Source organism: Orycteropus afer, unplaced genomic scaffold (assembly GCF_000298275.1).
Source record: "Orycteropus afer afer isolate SDZICR_OR568_19922 unplaced genomic scaffold, OryAfe1.0 scaffold00114, whole genome shotgun sequence".
Lineage (NCBI taxonomy): Eukaryota > Metazoa > Chordata > Mammalia > Tubulidentata > Orycteropodidae > Orycteropus > Orycteropus afer.
In genome coordinates this window covers 4,875,140-4,895,123 of record NW_006921701.1, presented here as the reverse complement: position 1 = coordinate 4,895,123, position 19,984 = coordinate 4,875,140, and the positions used below count along the sequence as shown (strand labels likewise).

Here is a 19,984-nt window from a genome sequence, read left to right as displayed (position 1 = left end):
GAGTATGTCAATCTTTATGTGTTCCATTTCATTTTGACAACTTCCAATTTTCCTAGATTCATTCTTCGTACATTCCATGTTCCAATGATTAATGGATGTCTGCAGCTGTTTCTCTTCAGTTTGAGTGGTGCCACATCTGCAAATGGAGGTCTCAAAACGTTACCTTATCCATGGGACTAAGGCTGGGTTTACTCAGATGATGCAGCTCTTTCCCAGTCCTACATTGAGAGCCTTCTAACCTAACCGGACTATTCATAAAGTTGTGCGGTAATGTATCAGATAGTGTTTCTTTGCTACTCATAAGGTTTTTCCTGGCCAATTCTTTGAGAAGTGGATGGCCTCTTCCTTCTTCCTAGTCTGTCTCAGTCTGTAAGCTGGGCTGATAGCTGTGCACCATTTCCTTCCTGCTGGGTTTGAAACACCAGTGGCTCAGCCTCAAAACTCACATCAACATGTCACCACTGTAGGACAAACCGACAGATAAGTTTTCCTCCCTGTTGGAAACCTCTTGTACCACCCTTACCTGGGTCCCTGAAGCTGACTCCTCCTCTATCTGGATTCCTGGGCATTTTAATCCCCTTTCTCCCACTTTTCCACCCTGCTGCTTTGGGCGTGCCTGAGTTCCCTCTCCTCAGCTGGATCCCCGTGGCTGACTGCTCCTCTGTGCGGGTTCCTGGCTTTTAATCCCCTTTCTCCCACCCTGCTGCTTTGGGTGTACCTGAGTTCCCTCTCCTCACTTGGATCCCTGCGGCTGACTGACATTAGCCATTAAAGAGATGAAAATCACAACAATGATATACTATCTCACTCCAGCACTAATAGTAAAGTTCAACAAGACAGAAAATAACAAATGCTGGTGAGGATGTGGAGAGATTGGGACCCTCATACACTGCTGGTGGGACTGTCACATGATACAACCACTGTAGAAAGCAGCATACTCATTCCTTAAAAAGTTGGAATTAGAAACCATTTGATCCAGCAATCCCATGATTAGGTATACATCGTAAAGAAGTGAGACCCAGGACAAGAACAGATATGTGCACACCCATGTTCATCGCAGCACTGTTCACAATAACAAAGAGATGGGAGCAACCCAAGTGTCCATCAACAGAAGAATGGATAACCATACTATAGTACATATACATAATGGAATGCTACATGACAATAAATAATATAGAATCTGCAAAACACCACATAACATGGATGAACTTGGAGGACATTGTGCTGAGTACAAATATTGTGTTAGTTAACTCTTGTAAAAAATCAAGGAAAGGTTTATATATGGAAGGAAACTTTCTTTGTTGGTTACCAGGGATGGGAAGTGAGGGGAAGGAACACAGCTAGACAGTTAGAGACAAGTATTGATCTGGGTGAAGGGAAGGACAATATATCAAAAGTGAGTAATCAACATGGTGACATTGAGGAAGAGAAAGACATAGAGAGGAACATGAGAGGTACAGACAACAAAGATGAACCCTTTTGCATGTACAGTACTGCATTGTCAGTGATGGCAAACTTTGATCTACAGGTAGATAGATAGGTGAACAGGCTGACCAATCAGGTTTTTCTAGGCAGGGGGAGTACGCCCATGATCAGGTATTGGGTTGGCAGATGATGTTTCTACATGTGTATCTGTATGTGTTGTAAAAATGTCCGGGTTTATATTAGAGCTGACAAGGGGCAACTTTGTGATGGCTTCTTGGCCACAGCCACCTACCCTGAGGGAACAAATAGTTGGACCTGTGGGCTTGGGACCATGGTCACAGGGGACATCAAGCTCATTTGGCATAACATACTACACAAAAACATTGTTCTACATCCTATTTTGGGGAGTAGTGATTGGGATCTTAAACGTTTGCAAGCGGCCATCTAGATAGGTCTCTCCTCATCCAGAGCAAAGAAGAATGAAGAAAATCAAAGACACATGGAAACAATTAGTCCAAGGGATTAGTAGACCATGCTGTCCTCAGCCTATATGACCATGAGACCAGAAGAACTAGATGGCGCCTGGCTACCACTGTTAACCACTCAGAGGAGCATTGGTGTAGGAGATCCTGGTTAGAGTGGGAGAACAATATGAAACAAAACTCAAAATAATTAAAAAAAAAAAAAGACCAGTTTTGCTTGTCTGATAGAGCCTGGTGAGACCCCTGAGACTGTGGCCCCTACTTACTCCCTTCAGGTCTGGAACTGAACTCACTCCTGTGGCTTCCAGCCAAACAATAGACAGACATATGGGGTGAACATTTACATTAGGTAGATACATTCTTTGGACAGATCAATGTGGGAGAACAGAAGAGCAGTGTTTGCAAAGGGAGATAGCTCGGCAGGGGGTGAAGGGATGGGAGTGCACGGAAGGGAAGGACATAGGGAAGAGGTAGCTATGGGGAGGAAGTGGGAAGACAGCTGTTACATTGTGGGAATTGAAGTCAATATTATGAAACAAAATGTGTATGAAATGCTGTATGGAAAATGAATTTGCTCTATAAACTTTCACCCAAATCGCAATAACAAATTTTTAAATAAATAAATGTTGAAAAGTTATTACTTGGAGAATACGCTTTGCTCCTGTAGCACACATGACTAGAAGACAGCTGCAGCTTATGAACTGGAAAAATAGGGTTAGTGGCTAAGTGAAGGCCAAACAAAGGAAGTGTGAAACAACCACAGAATGGTTCAGTGTTATACTTTTCCCCAGGGATGGAATAATTAAGTTATGAGCAAAAGTCAAATTATAAAAAGAATGATGCTAAGTATATTTTGAGGGATGACAGCTACAGAAGCACTAGGTACTGAGTCATTTTTTCCTACTTTTTGTCCTTAGGATGTCTCCCCTTTCAATGTGGTGGCCTGGCATGGAAACTATACACCCTACAAGTACAACTTGGAGAACTTCATGGTCATCAACTCAGTGGCCTTTGACCATGCTGTAAGTTTGGACCCTTTAGAAGTCCTGGGGATGGAGCAGCCCTTGGGTGGGTCCACAGTAGACCCTGAACATTCACAGACTTAAAATTTCCAGTGTCACACTTGGAAGCCCTAGATATAGTCACTTACCATTGTACTGACAGAAATTTGAATAAACTGCAGCAAACTTTGATGAAGGAGTAAATTACACAGCCAGTGAGGGAGCCAAGCCAGATACCAAACATTCACCTTGAACTCACCTTAGTTCTCTACACAGGATATTCAGTGACTCTCATAAATGGAGGAAAAGTTAGTTTCTTTGTGGAAAATGTACCCTCAAAAGAAAGCCAACTGCTAATGTTAGTGATGGAGTGAAGAGGAAGGAAAATGTAGGGATTTGGGAAGTTCTCTCACCTGACTTCTTACAAATATCAAGAGGCTATTTAACTTGTCCTTGTTGCTTACCTTGGTACCTCCACTCCTAGCTGTTTTTAGCAGTGATGGAGTAGACATGCTTCTTCTAAATTACTCATAGTGTTCAGTTACATTTAAACCAAAGAAATTCTAGAATATAGACTTGGTCAAATTTTTCACTCAATTAGGAGGCAACAAATAGGTCCCTGTTCTATAGCACAGAACTCTAAAGCCCTACATTCTTCATGAAGCACTAGTTCTGTGATCCTGGGGGAAGTGCATTGTGCAGCCTAGTTCATAATTTATTAACTTAACTCAGGCTGGAGGGATAATTAGAGCAGAAGCCAGAGAACGAGAGACAGAAAGATGACTCTGAGTCAGTTCAACTTATCTCTGGAGGAAAAAAAAAAAAAAAAACTGCCTTTCTGATGAGAAGCAACTCTTAATAAAACCAAAGGAGGAAAAGCATAGTGAGGTACCAGGCCCAAAACAGCATGAGAAAGCATCCTGAGAAACAGATAAAGATTTATTTGACCTCACTACCTCTTCTTTATTAGTTTCAGGGCATTTCCCATGAGAGATGAAGAAGTGTTAGCTTTCATAGCAATAAGGGGCTTTGGATTTGCATTTACACAGGTTCAATCTTCTCTGCAGTGCTGCTGTAGCTATTTTTCCAAAATACACATCTTGTCATTCTACCACTGCATTAGAAAACCTTTAGAGGCTCCCATGGCTGAGGATTAAGTCTGAGCTTTGGAGCGTGGTGGTGTTTGATGTTCTTTGCCATCTGTCCCTGGACTCATTTTCTGATACCTCTTGCCTCTCTCCCATCTACCAGTACACCCCGGACTTGAGCCTTCTCCTCTCCCTGCCCCGCCCCTCTGGACAATGTTTCTTCTTTTCTTTTTTTAATGCATTTTATTGAAAAATAATTTATGTACAGTGAAATAAAACTAAAGTGACATGGGTCAATGCTTTTTTTTTTTTTTTTTTGTAGTGTTCCATCCCCTCCGCTCCCACCCCTGGCAACCAACAAAGAAAGTTTCCCTCCATATATAAACCTCTCCTTGACTCTCCACAACAACAAACTAATACTATATTTGTCCTTCTGTGATTGACTTATGTCACTCAGCATAATGTCCTCCAAGTTCATCCATATTATGTGGTGTTTTGCAGACTCTACATTATTCTTTAGTGGTGCATAGCATTTCATTATGTGCATGTACCATAGTTTGGTCATCCATTCTTCTGCTATACATCTTAGAGATAAGTCCCCTGCCAAATATGTAATTGTTGGCAAATATGAATTTGTTGCTGTCATTTTTGTTATGTGCTTTTTTGTGGTGTTGATTTTTTGGTTTCATATAATTTTCTATGCTGAGTTCGTTTTGTTTATGAATCATGTCATCACTCCCTTCAGTGCTATTGTTTTAGTATTTGCTGAATATTTATGCTGCTTCTCTCTTTTGATGTGAAGGTTTATCATTTTTCTTTGAGGTGACCCTGTGATTTATAGTTTTCTTCTCAAGTTTAGAACAGTTCATTCTATCTTGCAGTTGTCTTGAGTTCCTTACCATTTAGACGTTCTGTAACAACACAGTTTTTCCCCTCTTTTTAGTTTGTAGTTGTCTTCATTTGTCAATTGATGTCTCTTGTTCCCTGTTTACAATCTTGTAGGCTTATTTACTTTAGATACTTAGCCTTCTCTCCTCTTAAAGAAATCTCAGTGTACTTTGATGTCTTTGCTATTTTCCGAGCTAAAATGCCCTTTTCCCTTCTTCCTTCCTTCTCTTCCTCCTTTCCATTTTCTTTCTATTCCCTACCTCCTCACTTCCTCCCTCACTCCTTCCTTCTTTTCTCCTTTCTCTTCCTTCCTTCCCTTTCCCTTCTTTTTTTTCCCTTTTCTTCTCTTCCTTCCCTTTCCTTCCTCCTATTTATTTCTTCAGGACTTACCTCAAATACTATCTCCTCTTTGAAGTCTTTCCTGATCCTTTCAGGCAGAGATGGACACTCCATCTCTACCCCCTTAGATCTCTGTTTATGAAGTTATCTTGCCCTTGGTACCTTGCTATGTTTGGTTGTTCTTACAACTGTTTTATCACTCTTTCAACCTTTTCCACCACCACCCTCCCCCCACTTTCTATGACCATTAAAACTAAAAAGACAGGAAATAGATGTCAATTAATTTTTAATCTCCAGATCCTAAAATGGCATCTGAAAGATAACATGATCATTGATTTCAATTAAACTGAACTTGTATTTTTCCACTGCAGGATTCTAAAGTTCTTTACAAATCATAATATCATCCCCCAACCTATTCCCATCTACACTACCACCACCAAAACTGGTGAAGTAAGTTACATATTCTAGACTTGTGAATCATACAAAGGTAAGAAAGCAATGAAACAGTTCTCAGACCTTTAAGCCCAAGGACACCATCTGGAATCTCTGTGATTCCTCAAAGAGAGGCTCATTCTACATCTACATCAAAACTTGAATGTTATCTTATTTCTATTTCCACCTTGCTATGAACTTCCCTTCTGTCAGGAGCTCTCTGTTACCTCCTCTGCTCTGGTCACCCTAACCTGAGATTAAGAGATAGGCACCACTGACTGTCAGACCCCTGGGGCTGTATGTTGAATAAGATATGGGCTCAGCAGGATGGAAGGCAGCTCAGAATCCTCTTAGCAAGTGTTAATTCATTTTGCTACAAGCTCAGCAAGAGAGGAAAGTCAGATGAGTGATTACTGCACCACAGTGACAGGTCCAGACTTTTTAGCCCTGCCTGTATGGTTTGATCAGAAATTAGGCTGTCATTTGGAAACACCTTCATGGGTGGGTGACATGTGTGTCATTGTCCAGTCCCCTCCCTTTCATCTTGGCTCTGTCTCTCTTTGTGCTTTCACAGGACCCATCCATTTTCACAGTGTTGACTGCCAAGTCTCTCCGCCCTGGAGTGGCCATCGCCGATTTTGTCATCTTCCCACCTCGGTGGGGTGTAGCTGACAAGACCTTCAGACCTCCTTATTATCACAGTAAGTTGCTCTTTTACCAAGCCATGTCTGGAAACCAAAGAAACAGCAAAGCTATGAGCACTAGGCAGTGGAAAATACTGCCTGGGGCATTTCTGGCTTGAGCACAGGATCTTACCTCTCAAGTTCTAGTGTTGCAACTCAGACATTTATTTAGCAACTTAAACATCACAACTTCTCTATGATGGCAGTAATGTGTTGACTCTGAGAAGGAAACAATTTGTAATCTCTGGATCTTGTTTTCCCTGACCCTGAAGAGAGGCAGAAAGTCTATAAAGTATGACACAAGAAGTTTCCTTACATTTTAAATGTTTCTATTTGAGGGATAGAGTAGAAATGGTGGGGATGTTATTAGTTTGCTGTTTGGGGAAAGCTCATTATCTAAATCTAGTTCAAGAGCTAATGAAATGTGCCTTCTCCAATTATTTTGGTGGGGTTAAGCAGCCTGCAGTCATTACTATGGGATGGACTCTGTTCTGGAAGAAGTTTCTGCAGAGCATTTTTTACCTGGAGAATGACCTATCAAATCTATTACTGCTCCACCAGGACCCTTTATTACTAACGATTATTGATCATTTTATATTACACTGTTATATGTTCATTAATCTTTATAACAATTGAAATAGGTAAGTAATATTATCATTCCTCCTTTATTTTTAGAAATGAAAATTTATGTAAGAGAAATTAAGTAGACCACTCATGGCCCCATAGTTACTGGCACAATGCCTAAGGCATTTGACTGCTAGCCAGAAGGTTGAGGTTCAAACCCACCAGCCACTCTGTGGAAGAAAGACTGAGCAATCTACTTCCATAAAGATTTACCACTGCAGAAACCCAAAGGGGGTCACTCACTATGAGTCAGAATCGACTCAATGGCAGTGGGGTTGGTTTGGGTTTTTTGACTCATGGTCCCATAGCTTGTTGTTCTTGTTGTTATTTGCTGTCAAGTTGGCCCCGACTCATAGCGACCCCTCCTTGGTTTCCGAGGCAGTATCACTACAGAAGTAGGATTGCCCAACCTTCTTTCCGAGGAGTGGCTGGTGGGTTTGAACCGCCAGCCTTCTGGTTAGCATTCAAGTGCCTTAGGCACTATGCTACCAGTTACCAGTTTCTGGTGACTTGATTCTGCTTCATGGCAACTCCATGTTTTCAGAGCAGAACTGTGCTCCATAGGGTTCTCAATGGCCTTTCTTCCAATGTGCCTCTGGGTGGATTTCAATTGCCAACCTTTCAGCTAGTAGCAAAGTGCTTAATCACTTGCACTACGCAGAAAGTGATAGAGCCAGGGTTTAACTGCAGATGGTCTGATGCCAGAGCTGACATTCATGACCACCTGATGTGCCTACCACAGTGTTTGGTACACAGTATGCATCTAATAAATATTTGTTTAATAAGTCAATACATCACTGTTCTGGTTACCCAGTGCTGCTCTAACAGAAATATACCACAAATGGGATTGCTTTAACAAACAGGAGTTTATTCTCTTATAGTTTGGAGGCTTTAAGTCCAAGTTCAAAGTGCCAGGCTCTAGGGGCTGGGGGAAAGCCCCTCAGCCTTGGGCTTCAGTTCTGCCTCCTGCTCCCTGCCCACTGAAGCTGGAGGCTTTCCTTCACTCAGGCAGCTGCTGGCCGCTGAGGCTGACAAGCCCAAGGCTTTACTTGTCAATAAAAAGGCACTGTCCCAGTGTTAGCAAACAACATGGCAGGCCACTAATTCAAGTCCAGATGAAGTCCCAAGATCAGCAGGGCACGGCAGGCTGTTGAACATCGACTTGGCCACATGCAGGGTTTAAGCGTGCCAAAAGGCTAGAGACCAATCCCAAATCTTCTCCTCATATATGAGAAGCAGACCACATCCCAAAAGTAGCTATTCAGCTGCTCATGGCAGATTCCACCATGGAGTTGATTGCCAGTCTCATGGGGAATAACTACCTCTAGCTGCCCAGCCACTCAACCAGGCCCAGCCAAGTTGACAACAACCTTAACTACCACGATCACCAAGAATGAATGAGGTACTTCATGGATGTACATAATAAGACTGACATTTTTAATTGTGCAGTAGCTACCTGAATACCTAAAGGTCAGTGTCCAATTCTGTTTCCTAGAGATATTTCTTGTACATAGAGCTCTGGAAAGATTCTGAGATTCATTTCAGCTATAACATTCTAGAAAACAAACCCCTTTCCTTAGTTAATTACAGGGCCTTCTGTTTTTATGAAGTTCCTCTCATATGTACCAGATCACAGGTGTCCAGGCTCATTATATACAGCAGTGCCCTGAGTGGATGATCATGATATTTATAGAGAGCTATGGCCCTCATGAAGGAAGCAAGCCACTTTATGGTCAAATGTCAGCACCACCTTTTTTTCTAGATGATACCACCATGGTGGAGAAAAGAAAACAGTTATCATTATAGAGACATCAAGTGCTTTGCTAATGAAGTCATAGTGAGCTATGTCTTTTCTGAAGAGTGTCAAGCCCATCATGAGTCCAAACTGTTCATTTCCTGGAAGTTATTACCCTCAAGAGCTGGTTGTCACAGAGAGAAAATTGCTCTGGTTTAGAGCCTGTACCTCAAATCTTAGCCTTTGATGATAATTTACTATTTTATAATGTTCTTATATTCAGCCTACTTTGTGAGCTTGAGATAGTGCTTCTCAAATTTTAGCATATGTCAGAGTCACACGGGTACCATCCTCAGAATTTCTCCTTCAGTAAGTCTAGGGTGGGGGTAAGAATTTGCATTTTTAACAAATTCCCAAGAAATGTTGTTGCTACTGTTCTGGAGATCATACTTTGAGAACATTAAAACCCAAACCCACTGCCATCGAGTCAGATCCGACTCATAGCAACCCCTCCTTGGGTTTCCGAGGTGGTATCACTATGGAAGTAGATCGCCCAATCTTCCTTCCAAGGAGTGACTGGTGGGTTTGAACCAATAGCCTCCTGGTTAGCAGTCAAATGCCTTAGGCACTATGCCACCAGAGCTCCCTTGAGAATATTAAGTGATATAAAAATCTCCCAAGGCTCACCACCAGAGAGTTTAATTAGGTGGTTTGGGAGTGGAACCTAAGAATCTGCACTTTGAACTAGCAAACTAGTTCTAATGCAGGAGGTCTATATACAGTTTGTTGAGAAACACTGGCCTATGAACTTGTTTCCCCACCTAGATGGAAGGATAAGGGTAGGGCCCATGTACGTACGTTTCTTCCCCTCATGTGACCCCACACAGTGTTGGGAACACAGTAAGGACTCAGCAAATATTTGACACTCTAGGTGGTGCCTCCGGGAGGGACAGAAACGAACACAAGCCCCATGAAATATGGAAGATAATGGGGAAGCGAACCTTCCTCCATACCCTGCTGGGGTGTGTAAAGAATTCCAAGGTGGAGGCAGTTCATCTTTCCCCTTCATCAGCTGAAAGTTCAGTTACTTTCTAATGACGTCCTTGTTTCAGCATAATGATCTAGCATTTCATGGACGTGTAGCTTAGCTGCTGTTTTCCATGATTTTTAAAAAGTGGCTGATTTGGACATGCTTACTCAAAACACCAAACTCACTGCCAACAAGTCAATTCCAATTCATAGCAACCCCTCGTTGGGTTTCCAAGGCAGTATATCTATGGAAGTAGATTGCCCAGTCTTCCTTCCGAGGAGCAGCTGATAGGTTTGAACTTCCAGTCTTCTGGTTAGTAGTCAAATGCCTTGGCACTGTGCTAAATAAAGGCTCATAACCTAATTCTTAAATTTGATTTGTAGTTCACACTACTTGAGTTAATCTTGTGAAATGCCTCCCATAATTTTTTAATGACTCTCAAGTAAATCTGGCTCCAAGACAGATCTCAGAAAGGTAGGATTGCCCTGAGTTAGCTGGAAAAAACATGGAACCCCAAGTTGGAAATTTGTTTTACCAGAGATACGAAAAATATTGCTTTAGCAATAACCAAATCTCTGCTACTTTGATGTTACTTTATAGAAGTGGGGAATCATTTCTGTAAAATACTGCCTCCAGTTATCTTTATGCATCTTAGTCAGCTGGAGGCAGCATTAATCAGAAAGGCAAGGTCTACCCTCCTACTATCCTTTGAAATATAGAAAATGATGTAGAAATGTCATCCCCAAACTCCTTCCCTTCTAAATTCATCTTTAGATCAGAGCTGGATTCTGTCTTGCTCTCTTCTTAAAATTAAGCATGAAGGTGACCCTGAGAGTATGTAGAAGAGCAAGGAGCAGGACAGCATAATTAAGTCACGAGTGGAACTGCTTTTAAAATATAGATATTTTATGCCTGAATTTGCTTCTTTTCCTCTATTTTGTCCTTGTGAAGAAGCAAGTGAAGCTGTAATCTGGGTCTTTCCATTTCTGCAGGAACTGTCACACTCTCGTTGGCTTCATTGAGGCCTATAGTAGCATTTTGTTTTCTGAGCAGGGTGGGTGTGACTGCTTAGTCAATTAGAGATGTACTTTGGCCCTTAGTTATACTTCACTTACAAAGAAGAAGAATGAGTATTTATCATGTCAAATGTTTAACTTTGCAAATGTTGCCCCTCCCATATCTCCCTACCCTGTCATGGTTTGAACTCTCAGCACTCTCGTAAGACAGATTATTAATGGCTTTAGAGTAAGGACTATTTTTTACTTATCTCTGTAGTGTAATACTTAACACAGTGTCTAGTTATATGGATAGATGGATGGTGGATGGATGGATAGCAAGGCTCCAGATGTTATATTTCTTTAATTCTAGCTCTAAAATGTGTTGTTATTTTAATAAAGATCTTTACTTCAATAGCAATATAGTATTAGGGCAGTGAGAGTGGGAGCATGGTGATTATTCTCAAATTTTATGTGAGTCCAGAAAGCACAACAAGGACAAATACATTTAACTTGTGTGTGAGTAAATTTCCATTTAGTGTAAGAAAGAGCTTTCTAACACCCAGAGCTATTCAATAAAGTGATAAGTAGCTTTGTAGAGAGCTTTCATCCACAGGAGGCATGCAGGCAGAGCCTGGGAGGGACTCTGTCAGGAATTACGTAAAAAATTCTTCTGTATTGAGAAAAAGTAGAAATCTTTTCCAATTTTAAAATGACAGGACTCTATGAAGACAGCATCAATGGAAACAAAAAGAAATGCGTGAATCTAAGAGAAATTTTTAAGAATGGAAGAATAAGATGATATCAGATTTAGATATAGAAGATACAGGTTTTATATAGCATTTATAAGAAGTCCTGGTGGCACAATGGTTAAGCCTTGGCTGCTAAACAAAAGGTTGTTGTGTTGTTGTTATGTGCCGTCAAGTCAGACCCGACTCATAGCGACCCCTCCTTGAGTTTCCGAGGCAGTATCACTACGGAAGTAGATTGCCCTGTCTTCCTTCCGAGGAGTGGCTGGTGGGTTTGAACTGTCAGCCTTCTGGTTAGCAGTCAAGTGCTTTAGCCACTATGCTACCAAAAGGTAGGCAGTTTGAACCCATCAGCCACTCCACAGAAGAAAGATGTGACAATCTGTTTCTGTCAAGATTACAGCTTTTGATATGCTGTTCTGAGGGCAGCTCTACTCTGTCCTCAAAAACCAAACTCAACTGCCATCGAGTCGTATCCAACTCATAGCGATCCCTCTTTGGGTTTCCAAGATGGTATTGCTACAGAAGCAGATTGCCCAATCTTCCTTCCTAGGAGTGGCTGGTGGGTTTGAACCGCCAGCCTTCTGGTTAGCAGTCAAATGTCTTAGGCGCTACGCCACCAGAGCTGCCCTTTATCCTATAGGGTTGCTATGAATTGGAATTGACTGAACAGCAGTGGGAAAGTATTTATTACACTGTGTTTTACAGATACTAAGATCTTTTCACATAGATTATGATTTAATAATGGACTGTAAGGCTAGGATTCTTCCCAGTATACCACCTTTCCAGCAACAACCCCTCCCCACCACATACACACACACATACCGCTTCAGCTTTCTAAACTGGAACCAGAAATACAGTAATGCCACTAAACCAAACCAAACCTGTTGCCACCCAGTCCATTCTAACTCATGGCAATCTCATGTGTTACAGAGAAGAACTGCTCTGTAGTGTTTTCTTGGCTGCAATCTTAACGAAAGCAGAACACCAGGCCTTTCTTCTGCAGCGCCTCTGGGTGGGTCTAAACCACAAAATTTCAGATTAGTAGTTTAGCACAAACTTTTTGCACTCCTAGGGACCTTGATGATATTTGAAAAGGGGATTTGACTTGGGAGAGAAGTTAATTTAGATATGGAGCTTGTAAGCTTGGATGATAACTCTTTGTTAAATTTGCATTTTTATTATTATTAAAGTTCTTGTCTGGGCTCTGATTTTCTTTAGATCTAGCCTACTTTGTTTCAGACCTTAGAACTCAAGGCCTCTGATAAACCACCTAGGCATTGAGCAGAGCTTCACCTACCAAGGATTCCACACTGATGAATGTTTTGTGGTTGTTCTTTTATTTCTCTGTATCATTTATTCAGAGTTCCTGGGTTGTGCAAATGGTTAATGAGCTCAAGTGCTAGCCAAAAGGTTAGAGGATCAAGTCTGCCCAGAGGCACCTTGGAAGAAAGGCTTGGCAATCTATAAACACATCAGCCATTGAAAACACAGTGGTGCACAGTTCTACTCTGAATCACATGGGGTCACCATGAGTTGGAGTCAACTTGACAGCAACTGGTTTACTACTAATTCTTTATTAATCCTGTAAAATTTATCAGACTCTCTTATCTTCTTGATATTCTGTAGTAATAATGTTTGAGGGTGTTTTGATGTTTTGCTGGTCTTGCCTTGGATTTTGAAAATAATATTATTTTACCCTTCCCAGGGAACTGCATGAGTGAATTCATGGGACTCATTAAAGGTCACTATGAAGCAAAGCAAGGTGGGTTCCTGCCAGGGGGAGGCAGCCTGCACAGCACAATGACCCCCCATGGCCCCGATGCTGACTGCTTTGAGAAGGCCAGCAAGGCCAAATTGGCACCTGAGAGGATTGCTGATGGCACCATGGTAAGCAAGTTAAATGGCAGTCTCTGGGTAGCCTCTGGCTCCTTGACTTTGTGAGGATTGTGGGTATTTTCTATTTTCCCAAAGTCACAGAGGAGGAATCAGGATAGGAGAGATGTGTGTGTGTGTATGTCCACACATGTGTATACATACACCTCTGTGTGTATACTAGACTGTGGCGTGGTATGATAGAAAGAGCTTTGAACTTAGAGTCAGACCTACATTCAAATCTTAGCTCTTAGTTCCTGTGTGTCCTTGAACAAGTCACTTAACTTCTCTGTGCTTCAATTTCCCCATCTGAAGGGACATTATATCCAATCCAGTAGATAGCTATGAGTTAAGAACCCTACAGACTATCTAACACTGTGCAAATGTAAGGAGATGCTATTAATACTATATGAAGGCTCTTCCCTTATCTGTATGCAGCTCTGTGCATAGATTCTGTCTCAGTCTTCTGTTTTTTGAAGTAATCCTCTAGGGCCACAATAGCAGGGGAGACAGGATGTCACCTTCACTCGATTTCTCAAGCCACAGAGGGTCAGGAAGCCTTTGCCTCACTACAGTCAGGGCTTGTGAGCAGCAATTCTCAGCTGTTTTCTCATTTTCTTTTGCTTTGCTCTGACATGGAATGAAACTGATGGGATTTAAAACCTGTTTTATATTCCTCCTGTGTCAGGCTGTAAACAATGAGTCTGAATACAATTGCAGTTGGCTGTGGTACTTGATTTTATTTTATTTCTGCATTCTTCGAAGTAGAGTTTATGGACCACAAAGAGTAATTTTATGCTAAATCATATGCAAATTTGCTTTACATTTTTAAACAAATGGCTTCACTGCTACTTGACTTTAAAATCTATAGTGCAGACCTGCCTGACTCCATGCCCAGCTTGCAAATGACCTAAGCAGTGAGCATTACCTGTTTATCTGTCCAAGGCAGGTTGCTTCCAGTGCCAGCTCCGGGGCCAAAATTGATGGTGCTGCAATGGAGGGGAGGGTGCACAGAGCCCCTTCTGCTTGACCTTTGCTCTATTTTCCCTAGCAATGGCCTCTGTAGAATTTCTGTAGAACCACTATGTGTCTTGAAATGCAGTTTGGCCATTTCAGTTAAGTTGTTGCCTCTGGAAGTCTCCTTCTGGTACACAGGCTACCCCAGAGGAGCCACTCAATTGCCTTTGGCTTTGCATAGTCAGTGTTAGCAGAGATTAGTGTTCGGTAGCAGTGAGGTCAGGGCAGGGCTGCTTTTATGAGGAACAAGACTTTGGGTACCATTCAGAGCTTGGAGGGCTAGGGAGCAGGAGCTCTACTTTGTATGGAAAAGGGGATGGAGGGATGAGAGGCCCTAGATAGCTAGGGAGCATGGACTACCTGATGGTGGTGGGCACTAGCATTTTATTATGACCTAACTTCAGGTCTCCTTCACCATTTCGCATTACAGGTTTCCTGCTTTCCAAAAGTATAGTATTCCCATGCAATCTTTTGGGAGCTGAAATGGCGTAAAGTAAAGAAACAATTACCATTAATTTATATTGGAATTTTTTTTTAGTGTTCTAGACACCCCAAAATAAGCCATACCGAATAATACATAAAACCTAGAATAACACTAACATAACAGTGTTCGCAGACAGACACAGTTCAAAGCTATGGCAGCTTGATGCTGAGATGTTGAGTACAGTTCCTGGGGAAGGAGTGTGGTGATACCACTCGTTGCTTAGAATGTGTGCTGCCTATTTAACAGCTTGCTGCAAAACAAATGCTGAATGCAGTTTCTCTTTTTGCCTTTTTTTCCTAAGAGTTAAATCCTTTTTGTATTTCTTTTGGATGAAAGGCACTAATAAGTAATACTAAAAACAAACTCACTGCTGTCAAGTCAGATCTGATTCATAGAGACCCCTCCTTGGGTTTCCGAGACGATATGTCTATGTAAGTAGATTGTACAGTCTTCCTTCCGAGGAGTGGCTGGTGGGTTTGAACCACCAGCCTTCTGGTTAGTAGTCAAATGCCTTAGGCACTACGCCACCAGAGTGCCTATTAACAGTCATAGGTACTAATATAGATAAAAGCAAAGTGGTATAAAGTAAACTTTTGAAAAGTAGGGGAGAACTGTATATAATTTAGATGCAGGGTCATCTATATAATTTATCCTTATTCCAGTTTGGAGCAATTAACTTGATATAATACTGTCTCCTTTGCTCAGCTGATATGGAGCCTCTGTTGCTCCAGACAGACAGTGAGGCTCCTAAGAAACAGTCAGCAAAGAGACAATAATAACCATGGCCACAATAATGACCTTAATATCTGAATAGTGCTTCAGAACTTGCATGGCACTTCCATATGAAGTCATCTGATCATGAAATCCAGACTGTCATAGGAAGTCAGCTGGGGGTAATCCTCTCCATTATCTTTGGCAAATAGAAGTGAATGTATGCTAGACACCAAACATTACCATGGGCACAAGAGAATTTTTTCTCTTCCCTTTGCCCATCTTTACTTTTAAAATTTCCAACAATGTGAATATATAAGAATTGTAGGGTTCTGTTTTTTTTTTAAGCCATAGTGGATAGGAAACCAGCACGTGGTGAGGCTGGAATGTCTAAGTTACAAAGAGCACTTGCGTATTCCTTCTGCTGCAAACGATAACCTTAACACAGTGGCACATCCACCACCAGACCATCTGGAATAGGACTGTTGCCACAGCCATTCCTGCCCCCTCCACCTCCCTCTCCTTTATATTCCTTCTCCTTTGCCCAGCCCATCTCTCTTGAGGCTGAAAAGGCAGGCTCACACTCCAGCTCTGCTACTTCTTTTTATTTATTGTTATTATTGTGGTAATATATATATAATAAAACTTGTCATTTTTGTTATTTTTAATTGAACAACTCAGTGGCAATAATGACATTCACCATGTTGTGCAACCATCTCCACCATCTATTTCCAAAACTTCTTTATCACCTCAAACCCATAAACCCTGGGCACCTTTAATCTTTCTATCTCTACGAATTTTCTTGTTCTAGATATTTCATATAAGTGGAACCATACTATATTTGTCCTTTTGTATCTGGCTTATTTCACTCATCATAATGTTTTCAATGTTCATCTATGTTGTAGCGTGTTCTAGAATTCCATTCCTTTTTACGACTGAATAATATTTCATTGTATGGACTTGCCACATTTTGTTTATTCATTCATCTGTTGATGGACACCTTTTGTCTGTTACTTCTTGCTACCATCAGCTTAAATCCATTGCCATCTCGTTGAATCCAACTCATAGTTACCTCAAGAAAGAACTGCCCCATAGGGTTTCCAAGGCTATAAATCTTTACAGAAGCAGATTGTTACATCTTTCCTCTCTGGAGTAGCTGGTGGGTTTGAATTGCCAATCTTTTTGTTAGTAGCCAAGCACTTAAACACTGCACCACCACCAGGATTCACTTTCACCTTGTACAAGTCATTTCCTGGCTCTGAGCCTTAGTTTCCTCTTCTGCAAAAGGGGGAGTATGATTTCCTTCACAAGGGCAGAGCTACAATCAGTGATGGCCCCTGTGAAGATGGATATTTCCAGAATTCTCGCACCTCTGCCATTGGATCTAGCAAGTTTAGCTTCATGATGCTGTAAGGACAATATGAGGCTGAAGTGCCCAATACCATTATACAAAGTGAAACTTGAGGCTCTGAGAAGTTAAGAGTCTTGCACAAGTTCTAAATAGTTTGTAAGTAGTAGAACCAGAGACAGAATCCAGGGCAGAGGCTGCTCACCTTACCATGCTATCACACACAATTTATTACTCAAAGATTTTGCCTACCCACTTCTTTTTCTCTTGACATCTAATCAAATGTATGTTATGGTCCATCTCAAGTGTTCTCTTCCAACCCATCTTCATTTCCTATAGGCATTTATGTTTGAGTCTTCTCTAAGTATGGCTGTTACCAAGTGGGGGCTCAAGACCTCCAATTGTTTGGATGAGAACTACTACAAGTGCTGGGAACCTCTCAAGAATCACTTCACCGTCAATTCCAGGAACCCAATAGGACCTAACTGAGACTGGACTTTTGCCAGCATAATTGAAAATGGATTTACATATTTTCCTGTAGACTTTTGAGCCTTCTAGCAGTATTAGAAGAGGGGCCTAGCTAAAATGAGAATTTGTTTTTTTCAGTCAAGTAACTAAAAACATTTGTAAAAACATGTTTGGAAAGTTCTATGCCTGTTGCTCAATTACTCAATAAATATTTACTGGTGTTCTGTGGTTTCTTTTTTTGTTTGCTGCCATCAAATCAGCCCCCAACTCGTGATGACCTCACACACAACAGAGTGAAATGTTGCCCGGTACTCTGCCATCTCCAAGAACATTTGCTCATTGGACCTATCTGAGCATTGTGATTCATAGGCCTTTCGCTGACTGATTTTTGAAAGTAGATTGTCAAGCCTCTCTTCCCAATCTGTCCGGAAGCTTCACTGAAACCTATTCAGTAGATAAGCCTTCGCTGACAGATGGGTGAGGGCTGCAAATGAGGTGCATTGGCCAGGCAGTGAACCCAGATCTTCCTCATGGAAGAATTCTACTCTGGAAATGATTAACAGTCAAAATCAGATCTTGACGAAGCAGACTCGCAGCAGCCAGTTCTTGATATCCAGAGAGACCCATGAGATTGTGCTGGGGCCAGGGCCCTTTCTCGTGAGCTTGACCTGAGGGACTTCCTTTGGGGAGTACTAGTCCAGGGTGTCTCCCAGAGATCAGGGTGTGAGAAATGACAGGCTAAGCATGAGGACCATGAAGTGAGCCTGATGCCAAGGCCAAGCTCCTAGGAGTGAAACCAGGTATGGGGGAGGGTCAGGGATCAGCAGCGCTCCAAACATCCAGCTCTCAGCTACAGCAGAGATGAAGCCTGGCCACCAGGCTGTCTGATTTGATTTGGTAGTCACATAGAGCCAATATAGTGATAATGGACAAGACACCCAGCCACCAACAGTGAGAATCATTCATTCACTTAGAGTGACCAAATGCCCCAAGTTGCTCAAATTTTCACTCTGAAAATGTTCTATCTTGGGAAACCCCTTAGTTCTGAGGCAAACTGAGACAGTTGGTCACCTGTTATCCACTTATTCATCCATATTTCTAGGATATGTGTGAGTCCTATGGCCCAGCTACAGAGCTAGATGTGAGGCCAAATGGTTGAAAATGAAGATGCTCTTTCTCCCCTTAGGGAGCTCACAGTTTAAGGAAATCCAGGCCACAACAAACAGAAGTAGAACTGCGCAGGTAAGCCACTCCTTATAGCGCCCCTAGGTTCCTCAGTGGCAAAAATGGTTTGTGCTATGAGTCGGGTGTGACTCAACGGCACATAACAACAACAGACTACTAAGCTAAAGGTTGGCATTTGAACCCACACGAACACATCACAGAGGAAAGGCCTGGAGATTTGCCTTTGTAAAGATCACAACCAAGCAAACCCTATGGAGCAGTTCTACTTCATGGGGTTGCCATGAATCGGAGTCTACTCACTGCAATGGGTTATAGCTCCCTTACTCTGGCCCTCATACTTTCCAGAGAACTGGGCTGCCCGAGACTTTAGGTGTGAGTTGATTAGGTTCTCCCAGAGTGAGAAGACGGGCAAATCAGAAGAGAAACACGACCAAATCAAAACCAAACTCACTGCCATCGAGTCAGTTTGACTCATAGTGACCCCTCTTTGGGATTCCGAGGTGGTATCACTACAGAAGTAGATTGCCCAATCTTCCTTCTGAGGAAGTGGGTTTGAACCGCCAGCCTTCTGGTTAGCAGTTAAATGCCTTAGGCACTATGCTACCAGAGCTCCTTAGGAAGTGATATTTGTTGCTACTTTAGTTCTGTAGTTTTAGCACATTCCCCACACTGTTACCATAGTAACAATTTTGTTGTGCTACTATCAAGTGGCTTTCATTCAACAATATACAGGGAGAGTTAGCTGTTTGTCAGGGCCTTAGAGATTAGGGTAGTCAGATCAAATATAAGATGCCTAGGTAAATTTGAATTTCAGACAAGTTGCAAATCATTTTTAATATTAAGTATTTCCTATGCAATATTTGGAAAGAGCCCTGGTGGTACATAGGATATACTTAAGACTAAAAATGATTTGCAGCTTGTCTGAAATTGAGATTTAACTGGGTTTGAACCCACTAGCTGGTCTGTGGGAGAAAGATGTGCTAGTCTGCTTCAATAAGATTTGTTGTTGTTGTTGTTATATGCTGTCAAGTCGGACCCGATTCATAGCGACCCCTCCTTGGGTTTCCAAGGCAGTATCACTACAGAAGTAGATTGCCCCATCTTCCTTCCGAGGAGTGGCTGGTGGGTTTGAACCACCAGCCTTCTGGTTAGCAGTCAAGTGCCTTAGGCACTACTCTACCAGAGCTCCCCAATAAGATTTATAGCCTTGGAAATCCAATGGGGCAGTTCAACTCTGTCCTATACCGTTGCTATGAGTCACAATCCACTTGATGGCAGTGAGTTTATGCAATTTTAGATATACTGAAAATTATTAGTGGTTTATCTGAAATTCAAATTTAACTGGGCATTCTGTTTTTTTTTTTATTTTTTGCTAAATCTAGCAACTCTACTAGAGTTACAGTGCTCAAGGTGATAGACATGGTT

The 19,984-nt window shown here is 41.8% G+C and overlaps 1 protein-coding gene across 1 annotated transcript in view; it reads left to right on the top strand.

The window, feature by feature from the left end:
• HGD (homogentisate 1,2-dioxygenase) overlaps nt 1–17,395 on the top strand; it is a 68,245-nt gene extending 50,850 nt beyond the window's left edge. Inside the window, exons 11-14 of the mRNA XM_007943880.2 lie at nt 2,825–2,929; nt 6,230–6,356; nt 13,180–13,361; nt 17,246–17,395. Coding sequence (XP_007942071.2) covers nt 2,825–2,929; nt 6,230–6,356; nt 13,180–13,361; nt 17,246–17,395 — 564 coding nt within the window. The remainder of the gene's footprint in view (nt 1–2,824; nt 2,930–6,229; nt 6,357–13,179; nt 13,362–17,245) is intronic.
• Nucleotides 17,396–19,984: the final 2,589 nt, after the last annotated feature.